The sequence below is a fragment of the Acanthisitta chloris genome, unplaced genomic scaffold, assembly GCF_000695815.1.
Source record: "Acanthisitta chloris isolate BGI_N310 unplaced genomic scaffold, ASM69581v1 scaffold2384, whole genome shotgun sequence".
In the NCBI taxonomy this organism is placed as follows: domain Eukaryota; kingdom Metazoa; phylum Chordata; class Aves; order Passeriformes; family Acanthisittidae; genus Acanthisitta; species Acanthisitta chloris.
Window position 1 is genome coordinate 1 of NW_008668528.1, and position 20,816 is coordinate 20,816.

General features: G+C 40.7%; 1 protein-coding gene across 1 annotated transcript; it reads left to right on the top strand.

Annotated features, from left to right (window-relative positions):
• Nucleotides 1-64: 64 nt before the first annotated feature.
• Nucleotides 65-20,783, top strand: LOC103800531 (zinc finger FYVE domain-containing protein 26-like; the record flags this gene model as incomplete). Its single annotated transcript, XM_009072911.1, has 18 exons — nt 65-246; nt 1,695-1,773; nt 2,287-2,376; nt 4,288-4,840; nt 6,161-6,291; nt 7,120-7,284; nt 8,377-8,465; nt 8,750-8,910; nt 11,340-11,522; nt 12,103-12,756; nt 14,191-14,280; nt 14,959-15,027; nt 15,647-15,798; nt 18,087-18,285; nt 18,605-18,868; nt 19,046-19,165; nt 19,403-19,567; nt 20,556-20,783. Coding segments are annotated over exons 1-18 (3,574 nt in total), but the record flags the coding sequence as incomplete, so codon positions are not given.
• Between the last annotated feature and the right edge of the window lie 33 nt (nt 20,784-20,816).

Here is a 20,816-nt window from a genome sequence, read left to right on the forward strand (position 1 = left end):
AGCCAGCGCTGCCCTCGGCATCGCCTCGGCCTGTGCGCGCAGGGCTCCTGCTCGCCCGGGGAGGATGCATTCCTTCGGGAAGGAAGAAGAGGTCTCTCTGCAGCGTCTCTTCGCGTTTTTCTGCGAGTGCGTGCGGCACGGGGACTGGGAGCTGGCTGGGGCCTGTGTGCCCCAGCTGAGCCGGTGGCAGGGGGGTGGCCCCGGGAAGGTGGAAGCGGCGCTGGTGGCTCGTCCCGTGGAAGTGAGGTACGTGAGGGACTGCTCTGATTCAGTGTCGATTGAGGAGGAGCAATTAGCTTAGTGCTGGCTGTGGGAGACAGGTAGATTCTGGGAAGTAGCACTAGCTCCGGTGCTGAGGTATCTTGAATGTCTCTGGAGGTGCTTTTATCTGAACATTGACATCACTGATCCCAGAACTTAGCAGACTGCCCAGCCCACTGTGATAATCAGCTCTGTTCATTTATGTAGTTGACATAGTGATTTATACATAGCTTAAAACTACTTGGAAGCATTTCAGAACTGATTTAGTTAGATTTTACTGAAGCAGAAGGAACACCTCCTGCAATTGCCTTACTTCGACACTCTAACACATTTTTAATTACAATTCATTGCAGTTAATTTACACCAAGAGCAGCAGTGCACTACTCTGAAGCATTCTCTTGTTTCGAGCTCTTGAAAAACCTCCTGATTTCTCAATATGTAAACTAAAAAATTCAAACTGTGCTATTGATTTCTTATTTCTCTCACACTGGGTTTACTCAGTCCTTTTGATCTCTGCTTCTCAGGTAGGTGCATACAAGGGGTGACTTTCTAGCTGTTCAGGGAACATTGGAATTCCCCCTATCTAATCAGATGATTGTACTTCTTCACATCAAAGTTTCTACAAAGGTTCTAAGAAACTGTTTACACTGACAGCATTAAAGGAATTTGGAGGAAGCTGTGCACGTGGTTAGATGAATATTGCTAACAGCCATGTGAGACACAAGCAATTTCAATCTTTTTCTCTGTGACAGCTGGGCTATCACATCTAAAGGCTTTAGTAGTTAGCATTCAGTTAGTAGTGCTGAGATTTTCAAGGGACATTAAACTGTCTTGTTCATTTTCCTTTTCCTAGTCCCTTTGACAGCACTGAATGTGTTCCCTAGCTGTGTAGACTTTGGGATGTGTATATAAGTACTGGAGCAGAAGGAAAGCTGATGTAAATCACAAACTTTGTTTAATTAGTAGATTACTTCACTTCTAGTTTGGACACAGAACTGCACTTGGGCTGCTGTGGCCTAAAACTTAGTTTCCATTTTTTATCAGGTGGAACTAGTCAGGACAGAAAATAGCAGTGTTTGGCAAGTGATTTCAAAGAAATGTGCTGAAGTGCTCAGAGGGTTGTGCAGACTGAACTTTAGACCAGAAAAAATGTCATTGTTTCAAAGAACTATGCCAATAGTGTTAGTGTTTGGCTGACCTAAAGGCAGTTATTTGCACACCAGACATTCCTGAGTTAATGTGCAAGTAGCACCAATATTCTGCTTTCTCTGCATTCTCTTCCTGTCTGGCTTGTCTTTGGCTATTTAGTCATCATTGATCTTACCTTACACAAAGAAATACAAAATTCAGAATTAACTCTGAAGTGTTTTCCTGGATCTTGGAGATGGGAATGACCTTGTATAATCTAGTGTGTATGCTTCTTGCTTTTGTAGATGGGGACAGGATTCTAGCTCATGGAGAACTAAATGGCTCTGGCTTCTTGTGCTGGAAAAATGGCTTGCCAGGAATCAGGTACAGAAACATCTAGCTAACTTCCAGGTGCAGTTTATAGCTCTGACTTCAGAGTGCAAAATATGTGCCTAGCTGATTATTTAAATCATAGGCTTTCCCAGGTTTCATGGAGTTTGGTTTTCAAGGTAGCTGTAGCCATGCATTGCTTTTGCATTTAACAAATTTGTCAAGAAACAACTTCACACTGGAGAGAAAAATAGGGATTTTCTTTTCTTTAAGACATGGAAAATTGGCTTTTTAGCTTTGAGAATTTGTATACATGAAAAGCATGAGTGTATCAACTTCTGCATTTGTGTAGGACCTTTCTTACATTAGTGATGGAATGACTCAGGCATCAGACAATTCTTTATAAGCTTGAGAGGGTGAGGGATGTGCATACTATTATTAAAAATTAATTTGTCCTTGTCACTGCTTAGACCTTAATGAAATAGCCAAGATTAGGTTTATATGGTCATGTAAATAGATAAAAGTTTTGCTGGCTAACATCTTTGCCATTCTCAAATATGGTTTCAGAAAACTGTTCCAGTTGTTCTTCGGAGGGAAACTGAATTTTTATTGTTCTTGGAAGAACTACATAAAGATGTTTCTGAGGAAGTCCTAAAGGTGAGCTACTTGTATGCCCTATTTCTTCTTGTTAGTTTTGCAGAATGTCGAACTTTATTAGGTTTTGGGATCAAAGTTAATGTTTCCTGCTAACTTGACTGCCTGAAATTTTAATGTGTTATTAATCTTCTAGACAGCTGAAAGGGACTGTAGTTCAGATCCCTTTCTGAAGTTAATCCAATGTGCCTGCAAGTGATTTCTCTGGCTAGAGTGGAGGCTGCAGGCAGGCAAGGAACAGGTTTTTCTACATGTATTTCTAACACATGTCAATCCTGACTGCAGCTGCTTACCACAGTCTCCTATCTATAGAGACCTGTAGTAATCATAAACCTGAAGCCCACTGTGAGCCAAAGTAAACCATAGTCCATGAACACATTTTACAGATATGTCTAATTTTCTTCTTCTTTCTCCTGAGATCTTAATTTTCCTCTCCTATGCACCCCTTTGTCTCCTTCCTGGAAGTTTTTGGATTCTGTACAATTACTACTGATACTGTTTGGAAGTTGGTTTGATCTGTGCTCTGAGGTCTAAGGCCCGCTTGTCCATTATTAATTAGTACTGGCAGACTGATTTATTGGAGAAATATATGTAGTGCAGAAATGCAGTATGAAAAATGCAGTATAGAACTGAAAATCAGGAAAGTTACTCACTGTAGAAAGGTCCTAACTTGGTGTTAGTTACAACAGGTTTAGACCTGACATGGTGTGTGGAATGCCCTAAGATGTTGATTCTAGTCCTATAGATGTAAATCTTCGAAGATTTTTGTTTTGGTTTGCATTTTTTTAAGAGGAAGATGAAAACTTACTATATTCAGTGGCTATTTGCTGCTTTTAGATATGAATAAAGAAAAGGTGTTCAGTATTTCTCTAGGGATACAGACGTAGCAATTACAGGATGAAAACAAGCAAGGTAAACTTGAATGTTGATTAAAATAAATCTGCTTGAAGACTGTCAATGAGTAATGAAGCCTGTGCATCTTGCCATCTAGCCTCCAAGGCCCTGAATATTTCCACCATTGTCCACCAACATTGCATAGAAAAGCGAGATTCATTGACCTCATATCTTTGTCACAATTACTGTCAGATGCATGTTGGGAGGTAGAGTTATGGTTTGATCCAACCAGTAAAAAAAAATAAAGGATTTTGTGGAGTTGTCTATTGCCATTTTTTTGCACATACCAACTACCTCTCCCCTACAGATTCCCTGAGGTATCTTTTCCAGCCAAGAACAACTCTCACATAGTTCCAGAAGTGTCACAAGTGCTGCTTAAGTGCTGTTCAACTGCCTTGTCCCTCACCTTCCCACCCCTTGTTGGAAGAGCTAATAGGGATTTTTATTTGTTTGTTTGTTTTCCCCTTCCTAGTTCTGGAATTGTAGGTTTGCTTCTGTTAGAAAGAAAAATTATTGTTGCTTAAGAAAGAGCTCTGTGAGGTGGTTTCTGAATCTGCTGGCCAGTTTTAACCGAGTTCGAAAAGTTGATGAGGATGATGTAGTTGGTAGATAGATGGTATGAATCTGGAAAAATAGGATTAAAAACAAAAGACTGGACATTAATCATTATGCTCTTATTGACTTACAAAGATAGTCACATCAGTATATTGCTAGGAGGTAAATTACGGTAGTGCTTCAGCCATCCCTGGGGACTGTCTGTGAACTGCAGTATCCTGCTTGCACATGGTCCTTATAGTGTTCTTGTGTATTATAGGATTCTTTGTATTTGGTTGCATATTCAGGCATATCCACTCTTCTAGGAGAGATATTGGACAAGGTGGAACTTTAATAATGGATTTCCTAGGTAGTGTGGTGTTTCCAATTTAATTTATCTTCTTACAAGTTTCTCCTACTCTTTAAATAATTTATTTCATGTATTAATGGAGTCTAAAAAGCTTACTCTTATTATTTCTCTACCAGGAACTGTATGAAGCATTTCAGTGCACCCAGAACAAGCACATTTCAGAGGGGCAAAGAAGAGATGACTGTTCTCACAGATTCAGTTTGGATGTTGTTTCAGCTCTCCGGAAGCTTTTGCTGCATGCTCCCCAGAGGGCAAAAACCCTGCTGGAGTTCTTCCAGGAGGAGCAAGGCACACACAGCTCCTCACTCCAGCAATATCGCTCTCTACAAAACATCTTTGTTGAATTTCTTTGTGACTCCTTGAAATCTCTGCAGAAACTTCAGTGCAGTTCTGAGGTTTCAGCGCGACCAGATCAAAGAGAACTAGTGGATACAATTTATGCTGCTCTCAGTATAGTGACTTTCGACGTGGAGCATCAGGCAGATGAAATAAGGAACCTTTTCAGGGAGCTCTTGGATGTATGCTGGGCAGAGGGAAGTCCACTCAGGGAGGAGAAGCTAATAAGCTGTATGCTGAGGAAACAGAGCCATGGCCTGTTAAGCCTTTATAGCAGTGTTCTCATAGAAAGAACAAGAGAAAAATTTTTGTTGTCAAAGTCAATACGAAAAGGTTAGTTTCACTTTTTGTTGTGTTTTAATTTCCTGTTTAACAAAACCACCGAGGCATGTCAAGAAGTCAGCAGTGTGCTTACTGGGGTGCAAACAAACCATGGAGTCTTGTGAAAGGTGATGCTAAAATGACTTAAAACAAGGAGCTGGCATCAAAACACCAGTTCTCTCCCTACATTTCTGCAGTCTATGCTGCCTTCTTTTGTGATCATTTTCTTTACCACCCCTTGCTCTATTTTAACCTGCTCAGCATTTCTCCTGATAAAGATTTTGCTTGTAACTAGAAGATTTGACTGTCCATGCATATATAAAGTTTTGATTTGTTCACCTCCAACTCGGGTTCATCAGTGTTAGAGGATGTTCCATTTCAGGCCAGTAACAGTTCAGTTACCTCAATAATCACAAAATGTTCAAACCCCTTAATATTGGAAAGGAAAACTTCTGAAAGTGAAGGAGATGCGGTGTGGGCTGATAATCCAGCTGTAAAGTAGATGCAATTTGATTACCTGCTCACTTTCCAGATCCCAGCTATTAGTTTTGTACCAGCCATAACTTCACAGCCTCTGTCTAACTCCCTGTGGCTGGTACATTCAGGTGAGGATCTCATTTGAAGCTGAATGGCAAGTGATGCCCATGATCTTGTCATGAAAGTGGCAGGGGAGGGTGAAAGGAGGGAGAAACTAGAATGCCTACCCTTTTTGCTGAGTGTGAAAGGAGTGAGAAACTAGAATGCCTACCCTTTTTGCTCACCTCTGTACACTGAGGTGTAAATCAGTGGGGTTTGTATCCTCTCTTCTCCCTTCATTCCTAGGGATTGCTGAAGGGAAGTTCAGGATGGTGTGACAGACTCCAGCACTTCTGATAACTACAGTTAATGCTTCCTTGTAGGCGTAGAGAAGTGGAGATTGACGTATCTTCAGTCTCGCTGGGAGCCGTTCACTTGTTGCTTTGCACAGATCTGAGAAGTTCCTGTGCTGGCCAAGTCTTTGCTAAGGCTCTGCAAAGTGGCACAGTATCTCAAAGCACAAGTGAGAATTCCTGCAACATGCAGATAAGATGCTTAGGTGTAAAGGAGGTCAGACGGTGTGACCTGAGCTAATGCAAACAACTATGTGCTGAGCAGATTCTTGCTATGTCAGTGGCTGTCAAATCTCTCTGCTTGGCCTTGTTATTTAGTAACAATATGTGAGAGTCTTAGCTGTTAACATGTAGCAGCTGGTTGGCGTTTGAGGAAATGCTGAGGGTTCCTCAGTTTAAATTAGGGGCAATTATGCTTATCTCAGGGTGTGCTGGAAGGTAATCTTCTTGTGATGGTTTTTAGGTTCATCTGAGCAGCTGGATACAGAGCGAGCTGTGATGAGTTTGTTCTCAGATCCCAAAGAAGCTCCTTCTTGGAAGACAGCCTATTTCTACTGTTTGAGCAGCAGCAAGCACTTTCTGGAACAGATTCTGGTACAGCCATAAAATCATTAACAGGGAAACCCAACGGAGGCTAAAGTCGGTCCCTGTATTGAACATATCTTGGTGGTGCACAGACACATTTTGTATTCAAATGGTGTTTGCCAGGTGTGATGACTAGTAGGAACAAAGTGGTATCTGGTGATAACTCCACTACCTGCAGCTGGGTGATGAGCATAGAACAATCGGTGCTCATCTGTGTGCAGACTGAAGATTAGCTCTTAAGGATTTAAGCAGTCCTGTGTTCTACTTGTAATTTTGTTGGGTACATTTACCTCATGGCCTTGAACTTGTCACTTTGCTTTTCCAATGCTGGTAGATGTGGGGCAGTGAGACTAGTTTGGATAGTTAGATTTATGCTTTAAAGAACTTGAAGACTTGATGAAAAATAGTCTGTTATGAATTATTTGGCTTGAATGTATTTACACAGATATAAATATTATATAGGGAGGTGGTAGCTGTTAAAGTGTGAGTTTTTTAAGGTTGAAAATATTTCCACATATGTGCTCATGTGAGCACAATGTGCTCACAGAAGTTTCTTATGTAATGCCCTTTACAGAGACATAATCAATAGAAGGAATGTAAAGATAATGTAGTGTGGAGTGTGAGTTGGGTCTGCAGTGAGCATTTGAAATCATATTTTGTTCCTCATCACAGCTTTACTGATGGCTTGGATGATGCAAGTTTAGGGAAGTTTCAGATGCAGAACATTGTCATTTTAGTGAAGCTAATGTTGAAATGGCTACTTGCTTACATAGTCTGCCAGGAGTTATGGGTCTCTGCATTTTGGAAAAATAAGTACTTATTCCTTTTGTTTTCCAGGTGACTGCATTAACTTTGCTCAAAAGAGAGGACTACTCAGGCCTGAGCAGCTTATTGAGGAGAGAATTCAACCCCCTCAGCCGCCTCTTGGTGTTGCTAGGATGGACTCATTGTCAAAGCTTGGAATCAGCAAAGACATTGCTATGGACTCTACACAAAACCCAGGTAAATCAGCAGAAAGCAAGGGGCAATATTCCAATCTGAGCCCAGATAGTGCACCTTGTTTGCAAAAATAAATACAAATAGGGAGTTTTCAGTGAAAATATTTATCTTTCTCCAAATGGAATTAAAAAAGCTAAGATGTTACAGTTGTGTGTAGGTAACATTATTGGACACTTGCCTTTCTTCTTATTCCTCACCTGTGAAGGGAGTATGAGTGCGCAGGGAACTCTGAAAGTTTCTCTTGCATAAACTCTTCAGCCTTTGCTATTAACATAAGAGAGAGAAAGACAGCAATTGTTGATTAGTTTTAGAAAGAGCTGGGGGATGTTTGTTTTGTCATTTCCTCCAGTCAGTCATCCCTGGATAGTGACTAATTCTGGTCATAACTAGCTGGAGTTCAGCAAGAGGGTAGCTTGGAAATTTCCCATATTCATTCGCAAAGTGAAATGGTAAGAGCTGTGAGCAAAAGCTCCACCTTGTTTGGGGCAGCCTTCACCTCAGCTCTGAGTGTGTCATTGCATTTCAGATGATGTCTGCTGGCTGGCAGGTGGCTTAGATGACAGAGGTGGGGAGATGAGGAGCCTTGTACTGCTGGATTGTTGGGACAGACATAGGCGCGTATTGCCTTAAGAGAGTTATTATCTATTGGTTAAAATCGATCCTTTGAAGGTCTATTTAGTAGCCCCTGCAAAGTGAAGCTCTTAGATTTGAATTTAGCAGCCAGTCATTTGTAGTAGAAAGTACATGGAAAAGGAGAATAACTGTATGTCATCTGTTCATGTTTAGTTCTACAGGTTATTGTTTTAGACTGTTTTTAAGAAGCATTCGTGTTTTGAAAGCTAATTTTGAAAAGGGATATAGCCACCTTTCCATGGCCTGTAGATGTGTCAGGGAAGAGGCTGTCTGACTTTGATATTCCATCAGAATAGCCCTTCTTTGCTGGCCTTGTAATAAGACTGACAATTTTCTATATTTTAAAATTTCTGTCCAGGTAAAGAAGCCTTGTGAACATCCTGTACATGACACAGGCTTGGTTCTGCTGTCTGGCTAGAGGATTTGTTATAAAGGGATTCTTTTATTTGTCTTTTCATTTAGGATCTGTGCAATGATTCAGTATTGAAAGATTTTTGTGATGGGCTGTGGGCTCATGTGGAAGTTCTTGAATGGTGCATACAGCAAAACAGGTAAGGTGATCAGAAGGACTTTTTCCAAACTGTCTTCCCAAATCTGCCTATCAGTCAGTTTATGTATGCGAATAGAAATGGTGTTATTTTCCATGAATCTTGGCTAATCATCTGATAGTGACTGTGTGTCACAAGCTCCTGAAATCACTTCATGGGCTGCAGTTACGCCCTTTGTTTTTCTTTTTAACTGCAGTAGTTTGGTTGAATCAGAGAGTAGGAGTTATGTCTTTAAACATGGCTGAGACCTAAATCTGTGCCACCTCGTTCTTTGTTCTCTATTGCAGTATTACTGTCCCAAGGAAGGTTCTTTTGCAACACTTGCACAGTCTGGATTGCCACACTGCAGTGTACTCTCTTCATCATCTCACTAATCTTCTGGCACTGAATGAAGATGATGTTATTGAGCTTCTTCAAAAAGTTCCTGCTAGAGACCAACAGATGCAGGGTAAATGTGTAGGGTCATGAGAACACAAAAAACTGATCCATTGAGTGTATATGCTCAGCATTTCTGCCAGGAAGAATCTGTTCTTTTGACCTGCTTCTGTAAATGTGGAAGATACCATTGTCTCTCAGGAAGGAGTTCACTTCTGTGAGATATCTTTGATTTCACAAGGACAGATCTCTGAAAGAGTATTTTCAAAATGGTAACAAGACCTTGCCCATGCTCACTTCTATACTGTATAATGCCCTTAGTTTGAAAAGTTAAGTGTATGGTTTGGATTTCAGCCACCTGTGCACTTAAATTTAAAATCAAAGGGCAAACCTAGGTGAAATTGATGATAGCTCCTGCTATAGCATCTTAATTTTTGAAAGATACAAAAGGTGGGTTGTTTTTTCTTCTAGGCTTAAGTGTTATGAAATTTACTTAAATAGTAAAATCAGTAAAACCTATAGGCTGTGTTTACATCACTCTTGCTTCACTTTTCTCATCTTCCTGTGTTCCAATTGGGTGCCTAAAATACCTGAGATTACTAAACACATTAGATCACTTAGAAGAGACTCTCCTTGTACACTCTTTTGATTGCAGCTGATGTCCAGGGTTCAGCTGCTGCTATTTTACATTTGTTTTCTGATAGGGCCTCTTAGTGATACAGAAGCTCAGTCTTCCTGCATGTACTAGAACCTAAGAAGATGCAGTTTTTTGTGCCTTATTCCTTCTATAGTTGGGAATTGGTACATATGTAATTTCAACCTGAGTTGCATGGAGAGCTCTCAGTGATGGATCTTGCACAGATTTTTGCAGGTTGCCTAGTGGGAAGCAGTTTGCTCTCCTGCCAGTATCATATTATTGACATGTTGGTTTCCAGTCTTAATTTTACAGGTCTTGGTGTTAAAATTATCATGACACTTGTCTTGAATGGTCTTAAAAGATGTAACAATTGATAAGATGTAACTCTTATGTAGATCTTCATTTTCAGTGTCCTGTTTTCTGACATTGTTTAGTGTTGCTGGTGGTGTTTTTTGTGGGGTTTTTTAATCAGTTCTGCATTTTAATTCTCTTCTGCTTAAATTCTGTCAAAACCTTTCAAAAACAGGAAGAGGCAGTCCCGCCATATCTCCTGGGTGCTGCATGACTGTAGCAAAAGAACTCTAGCTGCGGTTTCTCTTCTCTTTTTTTGTATCACATTAATTTACAGAACTAATTAATGGAAGACAAGTCCTCCCTCTCTTTTCAGCCCAGTGATTATTGCAAAATTCAGATAGTTCTATAAACACAGTTTAGTAGAATCTCCTTTAAAATAATCTATTTTGAAACTTGAAGGAGAGTGTTCAAAAAGTTTTGATTCTTCTGGCATGGTAGTATTAACAGGCCTTTTCTTCACCTCACCCCATGTATTTCCCCCTCTGCTTTCTGGTACACATCTGTCAGCTGCAGTAGTGAAACCCAGGTAGTGGTACTGGTAGGCAATTATGTTCAGGGAGTGTGTAACATTGGTTTTGATCAGTCACACTAACAAAAGAAATGGTGGACAGCAATTTCCTCACAAGTTACCGAATTCAAGAGGAAGCTGTTAGCATTTCTGGCATAGGAAAACCAAGTGCTTATAGTTAAAGTGTAATTCTTTCGTATTGGTACAAGGGAGAGTGTTGGTTTAGGTGCAAATGGTGACACAGGCTCACTGACTCCAAGTCTTTTCCCTTGTGAGGCAAAAGTGTTAAACTTCTTTTTTATTACCAGTATGTATCTTGTAGTATCTCCAGATAACTATTTCTCTGTTTCAGAGGATCATATTTATCAAATCTCTGGTTTTACTTGCCTGAAGTCCTCTGAAGACAGTGGCATTGAGAACTTTTTGGGTGTCTACATATTAGTTTAGAGCTGCTGGTGAACTCTTAACATTTCAATGGCCATATGGGTTCTGCGAAGGATTCAACTGTGATATCTGTTTCTTAGTACAAATGTGTAGGGGTGGTGGTACTCTATTCTCATGACAGTCATAGCCAGTCTACACTGCCTCCCTACTTACCTACTGTTTGCTAGAATGCAAAATTCTAAATGCTGAAACAGGACAGGGTTTGCCCTCTGTTGTAAATGCAGTGGTATAGCTTAGCCACATACCTCTAATGAGACTCATTATGGACAGATTTTGGTCATTCTCTGCTGTAGCCAAGTCCTGTGACACAAATTCGGAGAAAATTTCCTTTCTAAAAAGGGATTGAGGCATAGCTGGATCTGTGTCTGTCTGTTCTGGTTTGGGTTGTTAGAGCTTTTTTTCTTTCCAAAAGTAACAGTGAGATAGGTCAAAGCTGAGATGGAAGTGGCACTGGGGAAGAAAGACTGCATAAATACTACTGTGCAGGAAATGCAGGAGAAAATTAATGTGTTTTCTTGTCTACTTCCTACCCCCTGACTGCCCTGATTTCCATCCACAGCAGCAACACTCCCTAACACCCTGAGTCAGCAACGCAACCTGGCACTCTTTCGAGCGTTTTGTGCCATGAAGTATGCTATCTATGCTCTCTGTGTGAACTCACATAAGCATTCCAACTGCAAGGATTGCCTGCGCAGCCTTCTTGGTGATATCCCTGAGGATGCAACTTTGGGAGAACCAGCAGGTGATTGGCTTCCTTTCTTAGGTTCTGTAGCTTATGCTTCTCTCATTGCTGGGTTCTGAATTATCTCTTAGTATTGGGATAATGTTGCACCCTGTGTACATGTGGTGGTTTTATTCAGTGGGCTATGGATGCTTTGCACACACATATAATGGCATTTCTTAGAGATGTTGTTATCTTTAGTAATAATAGATATGAATAAGGTATCTGCCTTGCTTTGAACATTTAAGGTAGTTATGTAAAAATTATAGTGCAAAAAGAAGGTGCTATTAGATACAGGGTGGTAGTGGCAAGGATGCTTTCATAAGAGCTTATGATTTCCCAGAGCTGAAACTGATTTAATGGCGAAAATGGGTGTAATCTGAGTTTGCACATCATTGCACTAGGTGCTAACTGGCATTACTCAGAGGGAGGAGGCACATACCTTTTTAAATGTAAACTGTTGGATATATGTTTACTTGATTTGTGGAGGAATGATTGGGACAGTTCCCTCTTCTAGGATTTTCTTAAGAGGGACAGGTTGGAGGAAAGAATCCCTGAAAAATGTAGTAAATGTTCTTTATTTTTGTTTTTAATTGTACAGATTGCTCTTCAGTATTTCTTCAGTACATTGCAAAGTGTCAGCAGTTTTTAAGGAGTGTCCCTGCTCCTCTGCGCCTGGAGGTTTTGGAGAATATTTTCTCCTTGCTTTTTGTTTCCTACAGTGACCTCTATACTGAGACTCTTCTACCCGATGATTATGCAGAGGATGAAGACCTTGACAAAAGGAGTACCACTACAGGTGTAGAAGGCAGTGCTAGTCTGCAGTCTTCCACCTCAGGAAGTCCACAGCACCTGATAGAGGCTGAAAAGAAATCAGAGAGGCATCTGCTGGCTCCACAGACAGTTCACACAGATACCCAAAGTCTTTGTGACTCGATGTTAGGTGACAAAAGCTCTGCAGCCTCTACGTTGAGCTACCTCGACCTGAAACACTTCACCAGTGATGTTACTGGATTTTTAGTGGACGACGTGGCCGTGGATGCCTTCCTCACATTGCTTCTCAACAATCTGGAAGAAATTCAGAGTTGTCTCCCATGGGACTCTAGTAATGTGCTTCGTGAAGAGCTGGACCTTGTTGAGTGCTTGAACCTTTCTGCAAGCAGAGATGCCTTTGGAAGTCGTGTGTTACAGTTTTCCAAATACCTTTCTGAAGCTCACTGGCGATACAAGGTGGTGATGAGTAACAGAAATACAGGTAGGCTTTGTATGTTGCACTTTCTCATACATCAACACTGTGCTGTTACAGCTGTCCAGGCAATAATCTCAAGACTATAATCCCTGAGCATCTTACTGAGGGGGCATGTTTTGGCACATATTGGGAGAGTGACCTCGTTGGAGATCAGCTGGTTCATGCACCATTCTCCAGCAAAAATGATCTCTGTTTTAATCAGAAGGATTGGATTTTCTTTTTCTTTTTTTCCCCTCCCCTTTGTGAACACACTGATTCTGTTTGCCTGTCTTTATCCTATCCCTTCCTCACAAGTTATGTTGACAGTGCAGTGATATGAAAGGACATGGTGGTACATGATCCATTGCAAGCCAAATAGTCTTGACTCAGTCATGAACAGTTGTGATTTAGCCCAGTCTGAAAACATGTTAGGAACATGTATGAGAGGGAGTTGCATTCTTCTGGGATGATTCTTGGAGTAGCTAGAGCAACACACTCAGGAACCTATTTCCCCTCCTTCTCCAAATACTGTAATTTGTTAGCCCTGCTGCCATCAGGCTTTTTCATGTCATATGTGGCTTATTGTGTGTCTCAGACCATGCAAACTCCATGTCCCAAGAAAGACTGGACAGTGTGGACCTTAAATGTTGTAAGTTTCCAAACTTGTGTTGGACTGTTTCTAAAGTCTCCCTCTGTAAGGAGGGGATGTGATGGGACTTACTTTGAGTAGGCAGCCCTCAGTGTTGTATTGGACAGGGAGCAGCTCTCTGTGGGATTCTGTACTTTTGAGTCCTGACTTCTGCCAAATGGTGACAACTCTTTGGGTGTGTTGGTGGAGTGACTGAGCAGATGTGTAGTGCTTAGTTGCACCAAGTGTTGGGGAACTTCTTTTAGGGAAAGGTGTCTGGCTGCTTTTGGCATTGCATATCTTTTGGATTTTCTGTCTCTGGTACCCTCATAACTTGCTTACTTCCAGAATGGGTGACTGAGTCAGGGTTCATACTACCCTGCATTAATGAAGAACCCAACTGTTTCAGCAAAACCTTAGTGGCCAAACTCTCTCTTTTACTATTATAATTCTTACTCTTTTTTCTTTGTTTCTAGCATGTTTCCTTATGTATTTGGACTACAGCTATTGTTCTGTATAGTTAGAATCATTTATGTTGGAAAGGACCCTTAGTACTCAACAAGGATGTATAGAAGGTATAGTATGTTCCAAGCAACGTTGGATGTGAAGGTGAAAATTACAGTGTTAGCTGAATCACATCAAAATTATGTCAAGGTGCTGGTTTAAACTTTACTGCAAAAGAGCTCTTAGCTGAGATCAACTGTGTTTCCTTTGGAGACTTGCCCTCAGAGTTCTACCTCTGTAGGTGTGCTGCTGGATTCTTTAAGGTAGACAAATAACTGCTCATGGCCTGTTCAGCTGTTTGGTAATGTTTTTGCTTAAATGTTTCACAGAACATCAGCTTGCAGCCTCCAGGAGATACTGCTCTCTAATCAGGTGCTCCAGCTTTAAGAAACGAAGCAGATCTCGAAGGGACAAGACAGGTGGGTTGAAAAAGTGACTTGAAGAAGACATCTCTGAAATGTGCATAATTTTGCTGAGCTCGTGGCTGAATGCAATTAGATTTAATGGCCTAGGTGTAGAGAACTAGATTTATTTCCTTTAACTGGTTTGAAGTATCTTAGTCCAGTTCCACTTGGATTGAGGCTGTTTTCCTCAAGCTCACCTGCACAAATAATTTCTTCCATACATAGTCTGATTTGGGGCAGGAGAGAACTTCAGCTTCAGTACCAATTTTTCACTTTCTCCACTGTATCCAGTGAATGCTATAATTTCATTCCTATCACAATATTATCTGGGATGTGAATTTGCAGGAATTTGTGATGTAAATTGGCAGCCTTAGGAGAAAGTTGTGGTCCTCACTCCTTTTCTATTTAGCCTTTAAAAGGCACGTCTGGTTTTGGAGTGGCATGTTCCAGAATAAGAAGCTTTAAAGTATCTAGCATGAATGACTGATGGGCCACCCCAACATAGTCTCTTGCCCAGCATTTTCTTTAAGTCAGCAATTTTTACATTTAGCATAGACATCTGTGGTGGCTCATTTGTGAGGTAGTCTTGAAGATCTCTTAAGACTGCCTGATCTGTTATTTGCAGTAAACTTTAATTATTTTGTCTAGGAAAAGTGCATTTAATATGCTGGTTTTGATTTCTTTCCATTGTAGATGGGAAAGAGGAAACTTCCAGTCCATCATTAGAAAGTACAAGTAGCGAGCTAAGCACCAGTATCTCAGGTATTGAGCCACAAATGTAGTATTTCTTTGTCTTGTCCATGTGCATGATGAAGTATTTGCTTGACTAGTTAATGTGAATTACTGTTCTGTGCAGGACAGAATGATAACTTTTCACTTCTCAGAGCTCCCATTTTTGGCTGACTTATTTTCTAGTTAGAATAGTGTATATGTTGTCTTTGGGAATAAGAAAATGAGGTTTGTCTTAATAACTTTGGCTTGCAGGAAACGGTGTGCAATGTAGTGATGTGCTAACCATCAAAAAGCTAATGGGCTGGTAGTCATGTAACCTACAACATGCTCAGGCATGCTAGATTGATTTAGTAGGTCCAACACATTAGACTTCTCCCTTTATCCATATTGAACCAGTGTCCTGGCATTGTGTGCATGTTACATAGCTGCTGAGCAGTATTACGTTGGGATGAGATCCAAACTGAAATTTCTTACCAAGCAGTGAAGTACTGAGAATTTTTAACAGGATGTTTGTGCTGGTCTCTTTGTCCTAAAACTTGGATGCAACTCTGCTCCTATATTTTTGTGTTAAACATGTGAAGTGCTGTCATCTCATAGTTGGCTGTTATCTGTTTTCCCTAATGGTTCACTGATTGATTCTGTCTTGCAGAGGGAAGTACCAGTAGCGCGTCTGGCTCGAGTGATTTGGAAAGCAGGGTGAGACCACGTCAGCAAAACCCCATCATTCCTATGATGCTTTCCCCACCAGAATCACTCTTAGTTTCTTGTGTTTTGAGAGGAAACTTCGTAGAAGCTCATCAGGTAAATGAGTTGCACGTATCTTGAGAGCTGATGAAATTCCTGCTACTGCATTAGCTAAGGCTAAAGCATCTGCACTCCTGTTACGATCTGCTTAGTGAGAGATGTCTCTGCCCAAATTAAGCTGCAAGTGAGACCATATGCTGAAGTCATTAATAAATTAATAATGTAATAGTATCATAGTATGGGTTTTATTTGATTATAATTGTTAATGTGAGGTGGAGAGATTGAAAGAAAGAAGAAAGAGGGAGAGAATGAGGGGGCTAAAGCATCTGCACTCCTGTTACGATCTGCTTAGTGAGAGATGTCTCTGCCCAAATTAAGCTGCAAGTGAGACCATATGCTGAAGTCATTAATAAATTAATAATGTAATAGTATCATAGTATGGGTTTTATTTGATTATAATTGTTAATGTGAGGTGGAGAGATTGAAAGAAAGAAGAAAGAGGGAGAGAATGAGGGGGAGAGAGTGTGTAAGGGAGGGAGAGGTAGAGATAGTTACCACCCATGGATCCAGCAGCATCCTGTTGGTCCATCTTCACCCTGGGCTTCTCGATGGTAGAGGTCCCAAGTCATTCTTCTGGTGGTGGGGGTCTCAGGTTGCTCATCTGGGGATACCACCTCTCTACAGTCCCAATTTCTGAGTATCCGTGGAGGCATATTCCATGTGAAGGGAGGATGGCTGTGCCTTTATCTGCATGCTTCCTGGGGGTGGGGGTTCGGTGGTCGCAGATATCACCTGTCCAGGGTGATCTTTGGTCGGTGATATGTGTATGCAGTTTGGCACAGTGGGAATTTTTGTCCAGAGACATTAATCAGGATGTGCTAACCAGATCTCACCTCTGCCAGACCTGGAATTAGCATAAACTCATCTCCTTTGTGCTTATCTCAAGTTGTCGCCTTGATGGCTAGCACGTCTTAGGGTGAATCTCTTTTGTGGTCTTAACAGTGTTTGAGACAGGCAAGGTATTCTTTAATTCCTTACAACTCTGAGAGAAACAATCACTTCAGAAGTAGAAGCAAGTGAAAGGAGCAAAGATATTCCAAACCAGCATCCCAAAAATACTGGGTTTTTTCTGGATTTTCTTGTGTCTTGTTATGTTTTCTCTAAACCTAGTTTCTCAAAGCATGAAAATGTTTGAGGAGAGCTAGCCAAGCATAGTGTTTCAGCTGAATGAAGAACACAAAGAGCTCATGTGAATCCTCAGGAGGAAGCAGCATCTGAACTGCTTACTTTAATCAGTGAATCAAACCCATGGCACTCTGCCACTTGTAAGCTTGGCAGAAACGCACAAATGTATTCCTTACCCAAAGCAGAGCCAAAGTGGTGATTACATTTATTTGAAGGAGGTATGTTTTGAGGCTAAATTCGTGGTATTGAAAAGAGGCAGAAAGACTTGAGATTGACAGTCGGCATATTTGTAGTTCTTTGCTCCCTCACAGTTGTGTATACCTTTCTCTGTGTGGCTTTTGGGCTGATGCTCTGAAAAAAACATCTTGAGGTGCATCAATGATTGGACTTTCTGCAAAAAGCTGTGACCTGGCAGTGTTTCAGATGTCTGTATCAGAGCAGTTAATAGGTTTAAGCATTGCATTAACATCAGGTTACTCCTCAGCCCATTAGTTCTGTGTGCTGCCAAGCATGTCACTTCATCTTTTCCCTACTTACAGGGCCAAAGGAGCATTTTGTTTTGCTTTGTAACCTCAACTTTCAGTATTGCTGATGATAAAGAATTCAAGCTTGGCTTGTGTTCTGGTGTTGGTTTGATAACAGGAACTTGCACAGTTCTGCTTAGCTACTCTGTGTTTAAATTTCTCGAGGGTATTCCTTGCTGAATAAGAATTTGTTTAAAATAGGTTACTTTGGAGCCCAACTTGATGCGTTTCTCTCATTACCCAGTGTATTGAAAGCATGAAGAGTCGTTCTGAAAGGCCTGGATTACAAAAATTATTTAAACCCTAGGCCTGCAACAAATAATAGCTGAGCTTTATAAAAGTGGTTGAAAAACGTCTCTAAGGTCCTTTTTTTTTCCCGAGCACTTCAAACTCCCTTGAAAGAAAAATCATTTCAGCCTGTTGTGTCTGTGCGTCTCTAAGGTCCTTTTTTTTTTCCAAGCACTTCAAACTCCCTTGAAAAAAAAATCATTTCAGCCTGTTGTGTCTGTGGAGATGTTTTTCAGTTAAACTGTTTTATTTTATTCCCGCATCTCCTCTAAACACCCCCAAATTGTTTGACTTTTGACAGTTTCTTTTGCCATGCTCTGTAATTGCATCCATTGTTATTTTTGAAAGGTGGCTTTGATGTTTAATCTGGATACTTCCCCTTGCTATGGTGAGCTGGGTTTCATGGAGCGCTACCAAGAAGCGGTGCGAGAAATGGCCAGAGTGGAGCACAATATTGAGAATCAAGCATCAGATGGCTCTGGAGGCATCAGGAAATCTGGCAGTGGCTGTTCAACACTGCAAGCTATTGGGAATGCAGCAGCAGCTGGTAAGGACTGGGCTCTTTGAGTTCTCATAAAAGATGAGGGAGAAGTGGAAAACAGGAGAAAGCAGTTTGAATACTGTCAGAAGGAGTGCAGTGTTTGTTCAGAAGACTAAGTGTGGTTCTTTGAGTCAAAAGGACACTACGAATGCTGAAATTTGCTGTTGATGCCCAATTAGTTGTATCCACTCAGCAGTAACTGGTCCATGAAGCAGGTCACCTATGGAATTATTTTCTGTAAGGGTTAAAAAATAGTTACCCATGATGGGATCTGAACTAATTACACTGTTTAATTAGTGATTGTGTGTTTTGGTCACACATGTAGGTATGGTATTTTATTCCATCTCGGATGTTACTGATAAATTGCTTGCAACTTCTGGAAGTCTTGCCCCTACTCTCCAAGAAAACTTCTGGATCAGGAACATCCAGCTGGAGCATACTGATTCTCTGCGGGAAGTCCTTGAGGACCTCAGTCCTTCAGCAATGGCAGCATTTGACCTAGCGTGTACTCAGTGCCGTCTTTGGAAGACATGCAAACAGCTTTTGGAAACAGCAGAAAGAAGACTGTATAACAGCCTTGAAACTCGGGGTAGGCTTTTGATTTTTGTGACTATCAACATGGGCCTGGGAACAGAAAATGCCTTTCTATGCTGTTTTGTTTGTGCTAATACCTGAGTCTTAATTCAATCTCATTTTGTACTTTTGTATTAGTTTCTCCTTTTTCCACTCCTAACTTCTGTCTCCCTCTGCACTATGACTGTTCCAGGCCACCGACCTGACTTTGTTTTACTGCACTCTGAAGGTGTAAAGGGTTTCCCAGCACTTCTGCAGCAAATAAGTAAAATTCTCAACTATTCCTGCACGTCACAAGGTCAATCCAAGCCAGGTAGTATGTTTTGCTGATCAGGCTTTCTGTTGAAAGGTGCCTAAATCAAATTCTTGCCTTCTATGCCATGGGAATTTGAAAGGGGGGAGGACACAACCCAAGCTCAATTCTAAATAAACCGAAACGCTCTGAATTTGTTGTATTAGAATACTGTTTGGGTTCTATGGGCCTTTTTCTGTGCAAAAATACTTACTCATGTCTTTGTTACAGTTGCTGTTTCTTTCTCCTGCTTTGTAGAGGTCTCAGATGAGAAAATAGGAAGTCATTTTCGATGCAGCATTGTAGACCTTCTGCAAGCTTGCTACCCTGCCTTAACTGAAGAAAGTATTACTAATGAAATTGTTTTGTCACAAAATCTGGATCAAATCCTAAAAGCACTGACATCTGTTGAACATTCTGTGGGTGAGTTATTTTTGTGATCATGGAGACTGATATATGGACCTAAATTTTTGCTTTGACCTGTCCAGACAACAATAAATTTAGTGGTAATGCTCTTTGACATATGCATAAATGTATATTTTAAATGCTTTGACCTGTCCAGACAACGATAAATTTAGTGGTAATGCTCTATGACATATGCATAAATGTATATTTTAAAAATCATAAATGCAAAGTCTAAGTTTATCTGTAATTCTTACATTCTAGGAACATTTGTTTTCAAAGCTAAAATTTTGAACTTGTCAGAGAAGTTACTTGTCCAATTTCTCTTTAGTCCTAGCAAGGAATTCTTTAAGTGCATTTTAACATGGCAGCATATAGATAATTAGGTGTATCCTTACTGTTGCTTCTTTTTTTTAATAACAAAATGGAGATAAACTTATAAAACTCCTATAATATCGTAATGCCTTCCAATTTTCATAGGACTTTCATAAAACATCACATCCTTTTCAGAAGAACTCTTCCACAGTTCCCTTTTCTCACAGCTCTCTTTGTTATATAGCACTGGTGTGTTTCCTTATAGTTGTTTTTCTATTCCATTTACCAAATTTCTAAATGGCTTGTTGATGTTTTTAAAATATTTAAAGATATATATGCTTAATGAGCAAAGATTTGAGAGTTCCAAGAGCTAAATGTTGTGGAGCACAAGGACTGGTCAACACCTGAGTTTTAGAATAAGTGTTAATGACACGGAACTAGGTGTATTTTAGGTCTGCCTTAATATATTTTGAACTTGTCAGAGGCATGGTTACCAATTTAGATGAACTACAGGTTAATTCTGCTGAGACAATTTCTCTTGTTTTCAATTAAATTATAATGCCTATACTGAGATCTATAATTGTAGAGAGAAACTGACGCTAAAGCATTTCTCTTTCTTCCCCAACCTTCCACCCTCTTCCTTCTTGGCATTTAATACTTGAATCTTGTCTGTATGTCTGATTTCTTAAACCAGACTCTAAAGGAAGTCTGCTTGGCACCTTGGTGGAGCAAGGCTCTCTCAAACCTACAGAGCTGGAGAAACACCTGGTTTGGAATCAAACACAGCTCCTACTGAGAACTCTTGACCAATGTGTCCCAGCCATGCCAGAGAGCAGCATGCAGACAAACTTTGTGAAGGCCTTCCTCGACTACATCACTACACTGGCTGCTGTTGTGTTACGAAGCCTGAATGCAGAGCTAGGTAAGGGGTTTCTGCTGGAAAGTCTGAGCTTGG